A 15,045-nucleotide genomic window follows, 5' to 3' on the forward strand; every position below is an offset into this window, starting at 1 on the left:
ACAATGTCTCGTTTCACGCTGACAAACCATTAATCCATCCGGCTATCGAAAACTGTCGCGATATCAACATTCAACGTAACGAGCAGCAATGAATGGTAGGATGCATGTGCGTGTGTTTTTATTCCAATGCTCTTTGATGGCGTTCGTCTTCAAGCCCTTGGGTGAGGGCTGATTAATCAAAGGCACGCCACAATCATTGCCAGGGCACGTTTCCATTGGGGTGTTCCGGGAGATAAGCCAAGGTTAAAGCGCGTATCACGCACATTTCCGAAGGTCCAGATATTGGGCTAATCTCACGTGGATCTCTAAGCAGCGGCTTTATCTGGAAGGGCTTTATCAGGTATCCTTGTGCCATTGGGATAGCATTACTCAGCGCTTAAGGTAGGGTGTATATAAGCGCCACTACCTCAACCTCTTTGTGAGATCTCAATTCGAGTTGGTAGGATCGCATAGCATCATGCAGTGCTTCGCCGCGATTGTGTTGGCCGTGGCTTTGGCTGGGTTCTCCGGAGCCCAGCAGGACGAGCCGTTGTTCCCGCTATCGATCTTCCACATCAACGACCTGTACGCACGTTTCAACCAAGTGAATCTGGAGGGTTTCACATGCATTGGACAAGATGCGTGTCAGGGTGGCTACCCACGTGTAGTGAGCGCCGTTCGACAGATGCAAGCTCAAGCGGAGAACTCGCTTTACTTGAACTCCGGTGGAAGCTTCAAGGGAACGCTCTGGTACACGGTTCACCGATGGGAAGTCATCGCTGCAATGCTTAATGTGCTCCCGGCCGACGCAATGGTGAGTTGTCAGTAGATCATAGCTTGCTGCGATTCTTTTTTTACAAGATATTGATCATGAGGTGTTGACGTATTCCACAGACTTTGGGTCGTTTTGATTTCTTCCATGGTCTCGAGGGACTGAACCCTTTCATGGCCGCTTCGGAGACCCCCATCGTGCTGACGAATGTGGACAACTCCGCAGAACCATCGTTCACTAACTTCACTCGTTCGCTTGTCCTCGAAAGGGGTGGACGTCGTATCGGAATTCTGGGAGTGATCCGCACCGATGTGGCGTCTATTGGTCGTCCAGGAAATCTCACATTCACCGAGCCCGTTGATGCTATCCGTGAGGAATCTGCTCGGCTTGCTGAAGACGGCGTGGACATCGTGATCGTGCTCTCGTACAATGGCTACAACAGTGAACGTTTCCTTGCCCGTAACGGTGGACCTCATATCGATTTGATCATTGGAGCTCAATCCAACACGGTGCTGGTCAGTGGTCCTGAGGCCGATAACTTCCCGCTGGAGGTTGAGGGCGAGTACCCAACGATCGAGTTCCAACCGGATGGACGACGTGTTTTAGTTGTGCAAGCGGGCTCTTACGGTCGTCTTGTAGGCAACCTGACTTTGTACTTCGATGAAGAAGGTCAAGTGCATCATTATGAAGGCAACCCAGTGTTCCTTGACACATCGTTCCCCGAGGATCCTGCCGTCATGACTGCTCTTCTGCCCTTCCGACCAGAGGTTGAAGCTCTAGGAAATCGTACAGTGACTGTTGCTGATGTGAACCTGTCTCGTCAAGATTGTGTGACAGGTGAATGCGTTCTCGGTTCCTTGATCGCCGACTCCATGGTGAGGGCCTTCTTCCCGGTGTACAACGGAATTGGTCTACAGAACCGCGGAGGTATTCGAGCGGATCTTCAGGCCGGTCCTGTAACCTACAAGCAACTGTTCGAGGTGATGCCGTTCGAGAACTCTCTGTTTTCACTGCTGCTGCGTGGAGATCATCTCATGACCATCTTAGAAGATAGTGTCCGTGGTGCGTTCGTGAACAACGGAACAGTGGAGGCGCGCAATCTTCTACAGGTTTCTGGTCTTAGAGTCACGTACCGCATAACGAATCCACCTGGCCGACGTCTGGTGTCGCTGGAAGTGCTCTGCCAACAATGCACGGGTGAGGTGTACGAACCGATCAATCCGTTCCGAGAGTACCGCGTCGCGGTTACGAGTTTCCTAGCCGAAGGTGGCGATGGATTGGCGACGTTTGCTCGCGAAGGAATGGACCTCCAGGAGGGACCGGTTGATTTGGACGCCTTTGAAGAACATGTCGTACGGCTTTCGCCTATCGGAAATGTTGACGGTGGACGTATTCGGTTCATCTTTTAATCCATGGAGCAACGTAATGTCTCTGTTTGCCAAAAAACTCGTATAATGCATTCGACGAAAAAAATATCTAATGTTTAAGGATGAAAGATAGCTTTAATCAAAAATAAAAACCACTACAAACAAATGTCAAAAACCATTATTTTACAAACAACAATCAGCTAGGTACCCCGTGTTGAATGAGCATGAACATAATTTGCCATCGTCTCAGGATACACGTGAGCCCGACTGATACTTGAATGTGGTCATCAAAATTAGATAAGCACAGCGGCGGGCTTCCATTTATTATGTATATCTTCAATCGAAATCCAGTCATAAGCTCTGGAATCCAGGAACTGTCTTATGAAATCGTTTATCTGTGTTGTCCCAGATAATCCATTTCCTTGAAGCTAGTAGATAAAACTCTTCTTCCATCAGTCATCGGATACGTCAGTATGTCACGCCATAATCATCTGTGGATCACGTTTATAATGTAACAGCTTATGGAGCGATTAGCCACAGGTTCAATCGATACAGAGTGCAAGATGCGTCCAGATTGAACCTGTATCACGCTTGTTTTTGGTGATCGCGTAATCTGCTTATCTCACGTGGCGTTCCGATCGGAGCTTATCAGGTAGTTTTATCAGTTGTTTGTTGAGAAAATGTGATGACAATAACAAATCCACTGGTGAAAAGGTATATAAAAGGGCTCCGGCCTGCTACGTTTCTTAAGATCTCAATTCGGTTTGGAAGGTTTGCATAGCATCATGCAGTTGAGGAGCAAGTGTTTCGCGGCGATTGTGTTGGCCGTGGCTTTGACTGGGTTCGCTGAAGCCCAGCAGGACGAGCCGTTGTTCCCGCTATCGATCTTCCACATCAACGACCTGTACGCACGTTTCAATCAAGTGAATCTGGAGGGCTTCACCTGCATTGGACAAGAGACGTGTCAGGGTGGCTACCCACGTGTAGTGAGCGCCGTTCGACAGATGCAAGCTCAAGCGGAGAATTCGCTTTACTTGAACTCCGGTGGAAGCTTCAAGGGAACGCTCTGGTACACGGTTCACCGATGGGAAGTCATCGCTGCAATGCTTAACGTGCTCCCGGCCGACGCAATGGTGAGTTGTCAGTAGATCATAGCTTGCTGCGATTCTTTTTTTACAAGGTATTGATCATGAGGTGTTGACGTATTCCACAGACTTTGGGTCGATTTGATTTCTTCCATGGTCTCGAGGGACTGAACCCATTCATGGCCGCTTCGGAGACCCCCATCGTGCTGACGAATGTGGACAACTCCGCAGAACCATCGTTCACTAACTTCACTCGTTCGCTTGTCCTCGAAAGGGGTGGACGTCGTATCGGAATTCTGGGAGTGATCCGCACCGATGTGGCGTCTATTGGTCGTCCAGGAAATCTCACATTCACGGAGCCCGTTGATGCTATCCGTGAGGAATCGGCTCGGCTTGCTGAAGATGGAGTGGACATCGTGATCGTGCTCTCGTACAGTGGATTCAATAGTGAGCGAGAAATGGCTCGCGATTGTGGTCCTCATGTGGACCTGATCATTGGAGCTCAATCCAACACGGTGCTGGTCAGTGGTCCTGAGGCCGATAACTTCCCGCTGGAGGTTGAGGGCGAGTACCCAACGGTCGAGTTCCAACCGGATGGACGACGTGTTTTAGTTGTGCAAGCAGGCTCTTACGGTCGTCTTGTAGGCAACCTGACTTTGTACTTCGATGAAGAAGGCCAAGTGCATCATTATGAAGGCAACCCAGTGTTCCTTGACACATCGTTCCCCGAGGATCCTGCCGTCATGACTGCTCTTCTGCCCTTCCGACCAGAGGTAGAAGCTCTAGGAAATCGTACGGTGGCTGAATCGGATATAACCATGTCCCGTATGGATTGTGTGACAGGTGAATGCGTTCTCGGTTCCTTGATCGCCGATTCCATGGTGAGGGCCTTCTTCCCGGTGTACAACGGCATTGGTTTACAGAACCGCGGAGGTATTCGAGGAGATCTTCAAGCCGGAACAGTGACCTATAAGCAGCTGTTCGAGGTGTTGCCGTTCGAGAATCAACTCTTCTCACTGCTGCTGCGTGGTGATTATTTGATGACCGTGCTAGAGGACAGCGTACGCAGTGCATTCATTAGCAACGGGACAGTACAGGCTTGGGATCTTCTGCAGGTGTCCGGTCTTAGAGTCACTTACCGTATCAGCAATCCTCCCGGAAGGCGTCTTGTGTCACTTGAGGTGCTCTGCCAGCAATGCACTGGTGCGGTGTATGAGCCGATCAATCCGTTCCGGGAATACAGAATTGCGGTCTCGAGCTTCCTTGTCGAGGGAGGCGACCGGTTCACAGCCATCGCCCAAGAAGGAATGGACCTCCAGGAGGGACCGGTCGATTTGGACGCCTTCGAAGAACACGTTGGACGACTTTCGCCAATCGGTGAATTCGACGGTGGCCGCATTCGTTTCATATTCTAGATCTCGAGTGAAGGACGTGTCAGTTGATGAATAAATCCTTATTCAAATTCAAAAATCTTCCATCAAAACACAAATATCTTCATAGGAGGAATGCTTTTGAATGCTTCCTATTACTTACACAGGATTGATTGAGCTACCAGAGATAGACAGCTAATGCTAACCGTGTACTATTTCCAAGAATGATCAGTTCTGAGATCAGTTGCTGTGATCCACAATAGCACGGATTCTACGGTCATCCATGTTCCGCAACAAAAGCACAAAAGAGGCTTGCGTTGTGCACTACCGGCAAGAATAAAGCGCCGTCCCTTCCAGCACCGACAGTTGGTCATTTATTTCACGTCACCTCCGCGAGCTCGACGCGCCTGAAAAACAGCGTTGGCAGCATTTGGAAGCGAATTATGCGAACCGGATCGACCAAGGCGCCGTTGTTACTCGGGCGCATACAAACGCTGTCACTTTCCAGCTGGATGATCCGACGGAGACGATTGTGCCCTTCGCCGGATTAGTCGGTCGGGTCAAAGGAGGCGACCAATCTTGGCGCGTCGATCGCTCCGACGTGCGGTCGCTAATGTCGCGCTTCTGTCACATCGCCTTCCGTCACCTTTTGCTGGCGGGCCGCAAATCACGCAGGACGACTGCACGTGCAGAATGCCGCCGGCCGGTACGGGTGGAGTTCCTGGAACCGCCAACGGTTGGCTATCTTATACGTCGGTTGTCTCGTGCAGCAGGCAATAGCTACAGATGTTTATGATTATGTGCCGCCGTATGGAGTCGAGGCGTAATGGGAGCGAGTTCACGCCTGAAGCCACAGCCACAGCCATGGAGCTGGGTTTGATGGTGAATAAGGATGACGAACTTCGGTCTGCCGCCTGAAGACGATGATGAAATGTCGGGCTGGAATTTCCGCAGGCGTTTGTTGCTTGGTCATTCATGGAGCTCATCAAAAGCATAACAATTCTTAGTTTATTACATGGACATATTCACACACTGATTTTTATGGAATTGCGTTCAAAAATTCTCGGTGCCAAATAATTATTTTCCCAAAGACATACTCAGTGATCATAGGACTAATTTGCAGAAAATAAGATCTAAACAATGGATATGGATTAGTTTCATCAAATCCTTCATTTCTCTCTCCCCTTCATCTCTCTCTCTCACTCTCTCTCTCTCTATTGCATTCCAATTAGTTTTGTATCTTTATTGAAAGCTTGATCGATTGTAGCCTCATCAAAACCGTACCACGCGTTTCGGTGCATGACGCAACGAGACAGTCACTGCAGCTTTCGTCACGGATTTTTCTCTCGTCCATTTCGATAATCGTTTCTTCCCTCCTTTTCGCAAGTTGCCACCCATGCCGGTTGAGCTCATTTTTCGGCTGCGTTCCTCGTTTACTGCTCCACCGGCACTCGGCACCAGCCACTTTACATGATACTTTATACGCCCTCCCATTTGGCTGTTGCATCGTTCGTTCGCTGGGAGTCCGATGCACCGATGCAGCGCCCACGCTCTCCGATGCAACGGAGCCAAATCCGCCGATGGGGGCCCACCTAAAGATGACCAGGCTCACAATTACGCGACCGAACACGGCCAGGGGAATCATTAGCCACGATGCGCTGGTCGGCCGAAGGCGATCGGTTCGTTTCGATTACGATTTATTTCACGCCAGTTTAACCAAACCGTTTCGGTTCCCTTCTCTCTTTCTCGCGCTCGTCTTTCCCGTGCTTTTCAGGTGTGGTCAGTCGTGTGCTTTATGACTAAATCGTCCTCTCCCCAAGCGCGGTGTTGCCGTAGGTATTTATTGGCACATATTTCACGGCACGAAGTACCTTCTTGACCTCTTGGTGCTGAGGAAGGCCGGTTGAAACCGTGAAGGCGTGGTGGGAGTGGAGAGCTGCCGCAGCAGCATCATCGGGTCAATGGAGACTGTTTGAGCAATGAGGAATCGCACGGAATAGTTGTCCCTTTTTCGAGCACGGGCGTGACACATACTCTTGTATTAGTCAGCTACCTTGTGCAGTAGATTGATTACAGTTTTATAGGTTAACCACTTTGGAAGACGTGCATATGTCTCATCAACTTGCTTTCTATCAACTAGTTTATTGATTGATTCTGTTGATTTTTCCGGTATCAATAAGAATTTTTCACAAATTATTATGGGCATTTAGATGCACAAAATGTGCGCCACTTGTTGTGCCATAAATGTCTGTGACATTGAACTCGAGGCAAGGTACCATTTTGGTGTCGATTTTTCTCCGTCTTTTTTTGTTGTTGTTGAAAAGCCTGATCGTCGGTACGATCGTCTCCGTTGAACTGCAAGATTAGTGGACGCCATGGGCACACGTTGAGCAATCTCGCTTATGGAAATTCCAACCCGACGGTGCTCACGCGCTCCATCGATAATCTTCCCATTTTTATCGGCCCATCTCGCCTGGCCAATGTCATCACGGGGTGGTGTGTGGCCAAACCGGGGCGCGCCATTCGGTACGCACCGTCCAAACCATCAATCATCGTCCGATCCGGGCGTTGCCGGGGTCGAAGGTTCGCGTGACCCTAAAGCTCGAAATCGTTCGATCGGAGGATTGTTTTTTTTTTTGGTCTTCCCTCTTCATCGAGCAGAAACTACCAACGAGATCACTATTATCTCTTTTTTTGGTGCACCCTCCATGCGTTGTAGTATCGAACACCGCGGCAAGGGTTATCGAATTACGTGCCCGAGACGCCTGAGCGGTAAATGACAAATTTATGCGCCCCGTTTCGAGCCTTGTTGAAACGGACACCCGTGAAGTGGGTGTCCTAAAATAGTTCTCGTCTATTTTGGAGCCACGTCGTCCCATACCGGTTGAAGATGTTATTAATAAACATACACGTCGAAATAGCGGCGACAACGCCCTAGTGTCTGCGTTCCAAATTTGGAGCGATCCTTTTAACGGGTGGCTTCGTAAGACGTGATCGTTCAGATACTCCAATGAGCGGTGCTTTGTTGCTCGCATTGAGCTAAAAGCTCGACATAGCAACCCCGATGCCACGTGTTGCACGCACCGGCGGGTTCACAGTTGAAGAAGATCACATAAATAGCACGAGGCACCGATCAGCTTGGGTTGGGTCGGCTCTGGATGAAGATATGCCACAACGCCGCAGGAGGGAATAAAATTGTATAACAGTGGCACAGTGGGTTAGGTACACGAGCGTTGAGGCTTAAATAATTACACGTTTCATGCTCGATCGTTTGTTCATGGAAATTTCAAATAAGATTAGTACAATATAATCCTTTAAGTACAAACTCTTTCTTATACTGTCATAAAAATAAGCTCCTTCCTAAAAAGTTCATGCTTCTTTTGACTCGATTTATGACTCTTCTTTACTCCTTTAGTGCATAGACCACGGATCCCTCGACATGTTGACCGACACAGCTCGTCTACGTCCACGACGATACGATCCTCAGATCGTCTGCCGGGTGCGGCTCGTGAAAGTGAAAGTTACTGCCATCTCCAGGCATCGTTCGTCAACGTTTTCCACCCCAGACCGGGTCATCTGCTGACGTTGGGGATGATGATGAGCCTCTCGTGCGCGCCGAGTCCCGTTTTCGCTACGGATTGCATCATCACGCGCGAAAGATGCAGCCAGAGACCTTGACCTTGATTGTACTCGCCTGGCCGGCAGCGAGTGCGTGCGTGAGGAAACAAGGCCCGTTGATTGTTGGCGAATCTTCGTTGGCGGATCGTACCCTACGCAAGTGCATTATTGCATTAACGCCCGCCGGCAAGGCTCACTAGTGATGCTGGCCAAAAGACCCTTAAGTCCAGTGAAGCACCCCCAAAAATGGAGGCTACGATCGCGCTCAGTTTTTGACCTTTTGCATCGACGCCATCGATGGATGGTTCGTATTAAGCTCCCGCTTGCGAACCGAAGCGTGTTGCCTAAACGTTCGTTTAGCATTTCACGGCCTGCCACATATTAAGTGAAGACGCGCATCACCACGTCGAAACACGGAGCTCAGGCTTGGGTGCGCTTTACGAGCCTGCCAACATGGGTCCGCTTCCCATCTCGTGGACAGCCTTGAGTGGTAGAGACGATTTACGAGTTTGATTGCTTGCCAGCGTGCCCAGTTAAGAGGATCTAGTTGCCATTCGGATGCTACGGGGCTGATGAGCCTTGTCGGACCCGTGAGGGGCCAATTAAATCGAATTCCAACCCAATTACACGCGGCTAGCTCGCTTCTGAGACGGTGCGGCAATTAGAGGCCGTTTTCTACGACAGCCAGTCCTCTGGGGTAGGCAAACGATGCCACACCTCGGCTCGACATGTGCGACATTGAAAAGCGTAACGATGTCGTTTTTTTTTTAAACTTTTATATTGGTCGTTTTATTTACAAACTATCACCGGGCTATGTACACGTGCTGGTACTGGTGGAGATGTGACAGAAGAGATTGTTGGAAGGAAGCTTAGGAAGCCCCGGTTAGGATCCTCGGAGGAAAGATTCTTCGCGGAAGGATACGGAATAGAGGGTAAAGATCTCTGCCGAAACTCCCCCGGTCGGGGATGGAGCAGCTCGGGAGTATGTGTCAGGTGCATCTTTAGTATGCGTTGGCGTTGCCGAAGTGGGAGTGAGAATAGGACGAAGCGCATCCTGCCGTTGGGTGACGTCCACGACGGCTTACTTCTTGCCGCTCAGCCGAGCGATGGCAGCGTTAAGCGCATCCATGCTGAAGTTTGGGTCATCACGCGGCGGGTTGGCACGGATCTGCTCGAGCGTCTTCAGGACATGATCAGGAGCGGGTCCATCGACGGGCAGATGAGCACCCTGCGGCTGGAATCCGTTCTCATCAGCGACGTACGTCACCGAGTACTGGGCACCATCGTCACCGGTGTACGAGTAGCTTCCCTGGGCGGACTGGCCACCGACGCCGCTCTCCTGAGCCTGAATTCCGTTGCTCGTCTCGTACCGGTAGTTGTACGAACCGTCCGGGTTGACGACCGAATCGTACGCCAGCACCTGAGCCTGGGCGTCCTGCGGGTTTTGGGCGGCTGCGACGGCAACCAGCGCGGCGACGACAAACTGTCGGGAAGGAGATGAGACGAGATTAGACATCGAAATTGGGCGCGTAATGGAATGGCGTAACCCAATCAAGCGTGACAGTAATGCTGGCTAATCTGACGGTTGGCGACATCATTGTCTGCAAAGTGCACTCGCAATCGTGGACGGTTGAGGGAACCAGCAAAAATAATAATAAGTCTGCTCTTAGCTAACAACGCGTCTTGGACGTTTGCAAATTGGACTTGGCGCTGGATTAACTCCCTCAGCAGCTCTTTCGATGCACACGCACGCACAAACGAGCTATAAATCTTGCCCACTGGTGGAATGCTGGCGTCGTAAATCATCGTGCAATGATTCAGTGAGCCATTTTCAACCGTTGTAAGTGGAATTTCAGGCTCCATCCACGTGAGGCTCTTGAAAAGCGCCCTCTGCTGGCAAGCACGGTCAACCACGTTTGACAGACTTTTGCCTGATCACACCCCAAAAACGTGCGCTTCACAAACCGATCGATAACTTCGAACACTTCGAACACAGTCAATTAGCGCCACCGATTAGCACACCCTGGGGTCACACTGGATTGCGCGTTCCACTCACCAGCTTGTACATGTTGGCGGACGATGCTGCGAGAGCTTGCGACGTGTGGCTCGATAAAAGCTAGTGCGAGAACTGATATCAATTATCGTGCGACGCGCCGTTTATATACGCGCCGGATGCCCCTTACCAAGCAGGACCTGCGTACCGGGTTGCGCGTGCTCCCTTCTGCAACCACTTCTGCTTGCTACCCTTTTCGGAGTAGGGGTAGAACCGAATGTCGCCCCATCGCGAGCTGACATCTTCACCGCAACCTTTCGCAGACGCAGTTGCGCGAACCCTCTCACTTGCGCCGAGTCTCATCCCACCTACGTTCGAGATCGTCTTCGTCGGTGTGCGGCTTGGAGAGTGCTCACCTTTAGCCCTGCGAACGTCGCCTTTAGCCCTGCGATCCCCTCTACGCCGGTGACAAACCCAGGGCGAAAGGTGCCGTACGAAATTAGACGCACGCGTTGAAACGATCGCGCAGGCTCTCGTTCACCGTGGCATCCCTGTTGGCCTTTGCTTTGCTGCAGGTCCTCTGGCAGCGTGGCGTGTGGAAATTCCGGCCACCCGGGGATGAGGACAATGCCGAACGTCAAGTGGCAAACGACGGTACCCTTTCGAGGCGTTTCTTGCGATCGTCAATTTTCGATCCGGCACGCACACCTAATGGCAGGTGGACGTCCATCGTGGACGGATTATTTCCAACCACCGCTGCTAATGTCCACCCGAACCGAGTGGTCTGCCTAATGAGGATGTTTTCAGAAATTGGTCACAGCATCATCGTCTTATTGATCGCTGCGGTTGCCTTCCCGCGTGGCACCTCACCGAGAATGCCCTTTTACTTTCACGAATTTCAGTGGAACCGCGTGCTCGCTCGTGGAAGATCAAGATCAATGTCAAGCGCATCGGCAGTAGGCCGCCGAAACCCGTCAAGGTAACGGCGACCCAAGCGAACGCATGATTGGGCAATATATGTGGAGGAAATCACGCTCGCCAATATTTCCCAGCGGTGAATGAAAACCGTACCGTCAGGTGGGAAAATGAGCTTTTAAGTGTCGATCATCACCGGCGACCCTGCTTAGGGTGTCGATCATCACCGGCGGACTCGCTTTGGGGTGTATGGATGGACAAAACAAAAAAAAAACCGTCGGCTATAACATAAAACCATAAAAAGCACATGCCCGCCCGTTCGAATGATAAATTTTGGAAGGCATTGTGAAGCCCATTCGAAGCTACGCTTCGCACCGATAAGATCGCTTCATTTGCAAGTCGAAACGCGCGAACAACCGGCAGGCTGCGCGGTTTTGATAGATCGATCGATCGATGAGCAATAGCGGGCGTCCTCTGTCGGCAACTCATCCGCACACTCATAACGTTTCCCTTTAGCGCTAACGCCAATCATTCGTTAAACCGGTACACCCAAGAGGGGAGGTTAAATTTAGCGTCAAATTTCCATCCGCGAGCCGTTTCGGTGGGTCGAAAATAGAAAAAAGGTCCGACCGCAAAAGCCACACCAGCCACCGTTGCGAGAACCCGAGCTCGATGGAGGTTTCCTCCTTCTGTGCACCTCGCCGAGGGCCCTTGGGGAGGAGGCCAGAATGCCGAGAATGTCGCTGGCAACCAATAAACCCGCCAAGGGTAACGGGTGATAAAAATCTGCCCAGCCCGGCTTGGAAGGCTTGGGAGGCGACAACAACACCACGTCAACCCCGAGGCGGATGTTCCACCGGCACTGGTGGATCGCGGGGATATTTATAGATCCGCGGCATGTGTCATCGGTTGGAAATTTTGTTTTCTGTTTTCGATTTCAAATTTCTTTTATTTTCGGTTCTAACATGGCCATAATTCACGGCGTTCTGTTAACGAATTGACTCGCAAATCCATCATCTCACGCTGGTTGCTTTTCCTTTCATCTATCCTGCTTTGAGCGACGCATTTCTCCCGCCAGAAAGCCTTAGACGGACAAAAAAGAGTGCCCTCTGACGAACGGGTGTTTGGAGCGAGCTGAAGGTCAGCTCGTAAACGTAAACCCCCATGTGCCCCGGACTGGTTCCGAAGAAACACGGATGGCACCGTGATGGTGCCATGTAAAGGGTTGTTTGGACACCCGCAGCTCGCTGGCGGTGGCACCACCATCAAAAACCCTGCCGATGTGACCACAACAAGTGGCCTCCACTGACCGTTTTCCCATCGTCACCGCGGGAACGCTGTTTATCATAATTTTCGAATAAATTTTAATATTTCTTCACCGACCGAACGAACCCCACCCCGAAACAGGCGGTTCGTCGCTTACCGGCGCATTGAAGTCTTTCCCTCACGAGCTCGTTCGATTCGAGCGAAGATGCGCCACATCGGTTGGCGGCTGACGAGCGTTTTCTCCTGCGTGCAGAAACGATTTCCTGTGCCACGCCAGATACTAATGCGTTGGACAAATATTTGGAACTCCATGCCGGGCAATAGCAACAGCGCTTCTCTGTGCGATCGTTAGAGAAATTGCATAAGCGCACTTGCGTCCCTTCTTCGCTGTGGTGCGAGTGAGACCGAGCTAGAAAGCAACTCTCGTTTGTGGGTGAATTTGTTGCACGTTTGAGGAAGCAATACATTTTTCACTTGAAATGCACGCGATTGCATTGAGTTTTAAAATGTTTTGAAATTTATTTTTTGCGACGATTGAATAAACGGCTCATTCTCATGATTATATCGTTTTGAGACGCATTCTAAGAAACGAAAAGCGATTAAATCTGCGAAGCCACTACCTAATCGGTTTCATTGTTGAGCTGATCTATCGAAAGAAAAGCAACTCCCTGTTTTTTTTTTCTACCAGCATTTTTCCCAAAACCTTCGTTGGCTGCGTGACATTTCCACCAAGCGTCGAGCATTCGTTGCCAATTATCGTCCTCCTCGAGTGCACGGTTGACGGGGCGGCAAGCGAAACCCAGCGCAAACCCGAACCCGTGAACGATACAATGGTGCTAATTAATTGCGATTCAAATCAAATTTGGCCAAACACCATCCGGAGGCGGCTGTGGCTAGGCCTTGATATTAGCACCGGGGCCAAAGATGCGTCCAAAAACCCGGCGCCAAATGTCGTCGCATCCGCGCTCAAACGCGCCCGAGTCAATAAGGCATTAGTGGCGATTTTAAGACGATTTGTCGCGAAGGCCGAAGTAGCTTGAAATAATTCGGAAAAAGTCCCCCAAAAAAAAAACAGACGTAAACAGACACGCCAGTGCATGCGTTTGAAACCCCTTGGATGAGGCTAATTCCACCCGAATAAAACACAATACTGTGGCCCTTTTGCTGAAACTCCGAGGAGACGACTCACGAGAGAGAAGGTGAAAAAAGCAGCAACGCACATTAAACCCGCTTAATGTCACGCGGTGGAATTTCAACATGCGTTTCCCAGGCGCACTGGGGTGGGAGGAAAATACCGCCCCGTACACGCGGGCGTTGTTTCGTGTTAAATGTAGATGCAAAATTTCGTCACACTCTCGCGCATCTGCACTGCGCGAAATGCAAAAAAAGGCCAACGAAAAACAGCAAGCGACGAACTCCGCAGGGATGCGCAGGGCAGGCCCAAGATACGACCCAGCATCTCTGACCCACTTTGCTTTCGGGCAGAGTTTCGGGATGATGCACGCAAACAAACGACCAGGAGGAGCCGATCAGAAAGCAAAGAAAGAAAAACGACCGGCCAAAAGGCAAAGGAATGGGCAATGGAAGAAAAATCGAGGGAAAAACCCCGCACCAGCGTAATGAGACGGTTGCAGAAAGTAGCTCACTGTCATCGGTCATTATTGTCAATTATCATTGTCGCCCCGCCAAAAAAGGGTTCAGAGAAAATCGAGCATTGCGCACTTGCGGCATGTGGAAGGCAAACAAAAAAATAAAAATAAATACACTCCACGACGGCGCTTTAAATCGATATTGAAAAGCGATTAAGTTATCAGGAGCGGGACGTCCACGGTGGAAAGCCGATCATCCCGAGCTGCTTACGGCAATCATCGTAAAAACCATCACCGCGCGCAGCTGTCATCATCGTGACGGGAATAAAAGTGTCCCATCCTTGTGGCGGTGGTGACACGAAAGCTCAACAGGACTCTCGCAAAAGAAGCGCTCGCAGTTCGAAAACTTGCTACTGGTCAAGAGGTCAATGCAATCATGCCAATGCCGAGTAGCGGGAGCGAAAACGGCAGGCAAAAGCGAAGGAAAAGGGCAGGATAATTGATGGATTTTTTCGGGGGTCTTTTTGCGGCGTCCTGCATTACATCCTCGCCATTGCGATCCTCAGCCGGCACGTCGGCTCATCAAAAAAGGTCACCCGGCTGGGTGAGTAGATATCGACGAAATCGATCGGCTCGAATGGCTCTTCCGAACCGGCGTGGTGAAGCGTTTTGACATTTGCAATGCAGGATAGCTGCGTGTACGTTACGATGATCGTTTTTATTCCGTTTCGTTTCGTTTTTGGTGCCAGTGTGCGGGTTCGCCAGCTTCTTCCACTATTCGATTGCAGCCCGCCTGGGCGGAGATCGTTCGAATTTGCTAATCCTCGGTGAAGGATGCGATCAACAGTGGTCCTTTGCGGGTTGTTGATTTTTATTTCGTTTTTGCATAAGGCTACGCTGGGGTTTACGGGGTTAAAGATGCACATAAATCACGATCAACGATCAATAGCTGAAATGAGTGATGTAATTAGCGTTGGCAAGACTTTGAGGCTGAAGACATGTTGCACAGTAGCTTATGCTTGCACGCCATTAATCTATACTGATTTTGTTTTCAGGGTACGGTATGCTAGGGTGTTTTACACTTAATGATG

The 15,045-nt window shown here is 50.5% G+C and overlaps 3 protein-coding genes across 3 annotated transcripts; 2 read left to right on the forward strand and 1 right to left on the reverse strand.

Annotated features, from left to right (window-relative positions):
* Nucleotides 1–457: 457 nt before the first annotated feature.
* Nucleotides 458–2,160, forward strand: LOC128724896 (apyrase-like). Its single transcript, XM_053818617.1, has 2 exons — nt 458–793; nt 874–2,160. Exons 1-2 carry the CDS (start codon nt 458–460, stop codon nt 2,158–2,160), a joined length of 1,623 nt encoding a protein of 540 aa, XP_053674592.1.
* A 743-nt stretch (nt 2,161–2,903) lies between these two features.
* LOC128724898 (apyrase-like) lies at nt 2,904–4,618 on the forward strand. The gene is made up of 2 exons (XM_053818618.1): nt 2,904–3,251; nt 3,332–4,618. Exons 1-2 carry the CDS (start codon nt 2,904–2,906, stop codon nt 4,616–4,618), a joined length of 1,635 nt encoding a protein of 544 aa, XP_053674593.1.
* Nucleotides 4,619–8,958: 4,340 nt separating this feature from the next.
* LOC128726202 (cuticle protein CP14.6-like) lies at nt 8,959–10,315 on the reverse strand. The gene is made up of 2 exons (XM_053819996.1): nt 10,248–10,315; nt 8,959–9,674 (listed from the first exon to the last, which is right to left on the reverse strand). The coding sequence occupies exons 1-2, from the start codon at nt 10,257–10,259 to the stop codon at nt 9,273–9,275; spliced, it is 414 nt and encodes a 137-aa protein (XP_053675971.1). The 5' UTR covers nt 10,260–10,315; the 3' UTR covers nt 8,959–9,272.
* Nucleotides 10,316–15,045: the final 4,730 nt, after the last annotated feature.

This window comes from Anopheles nili, chromosome 3 (assembly GCF_943737925.1).
Source record: "Anopheles nili chromosome 3, idAnoNiliSN_F5_01, whole genome shotgun sequence".
NCBI lineage: Eukaryota > Metazoa > Arthropoda > Insecta > Diptera > Culicidae > Anopheles > Anopheles nili.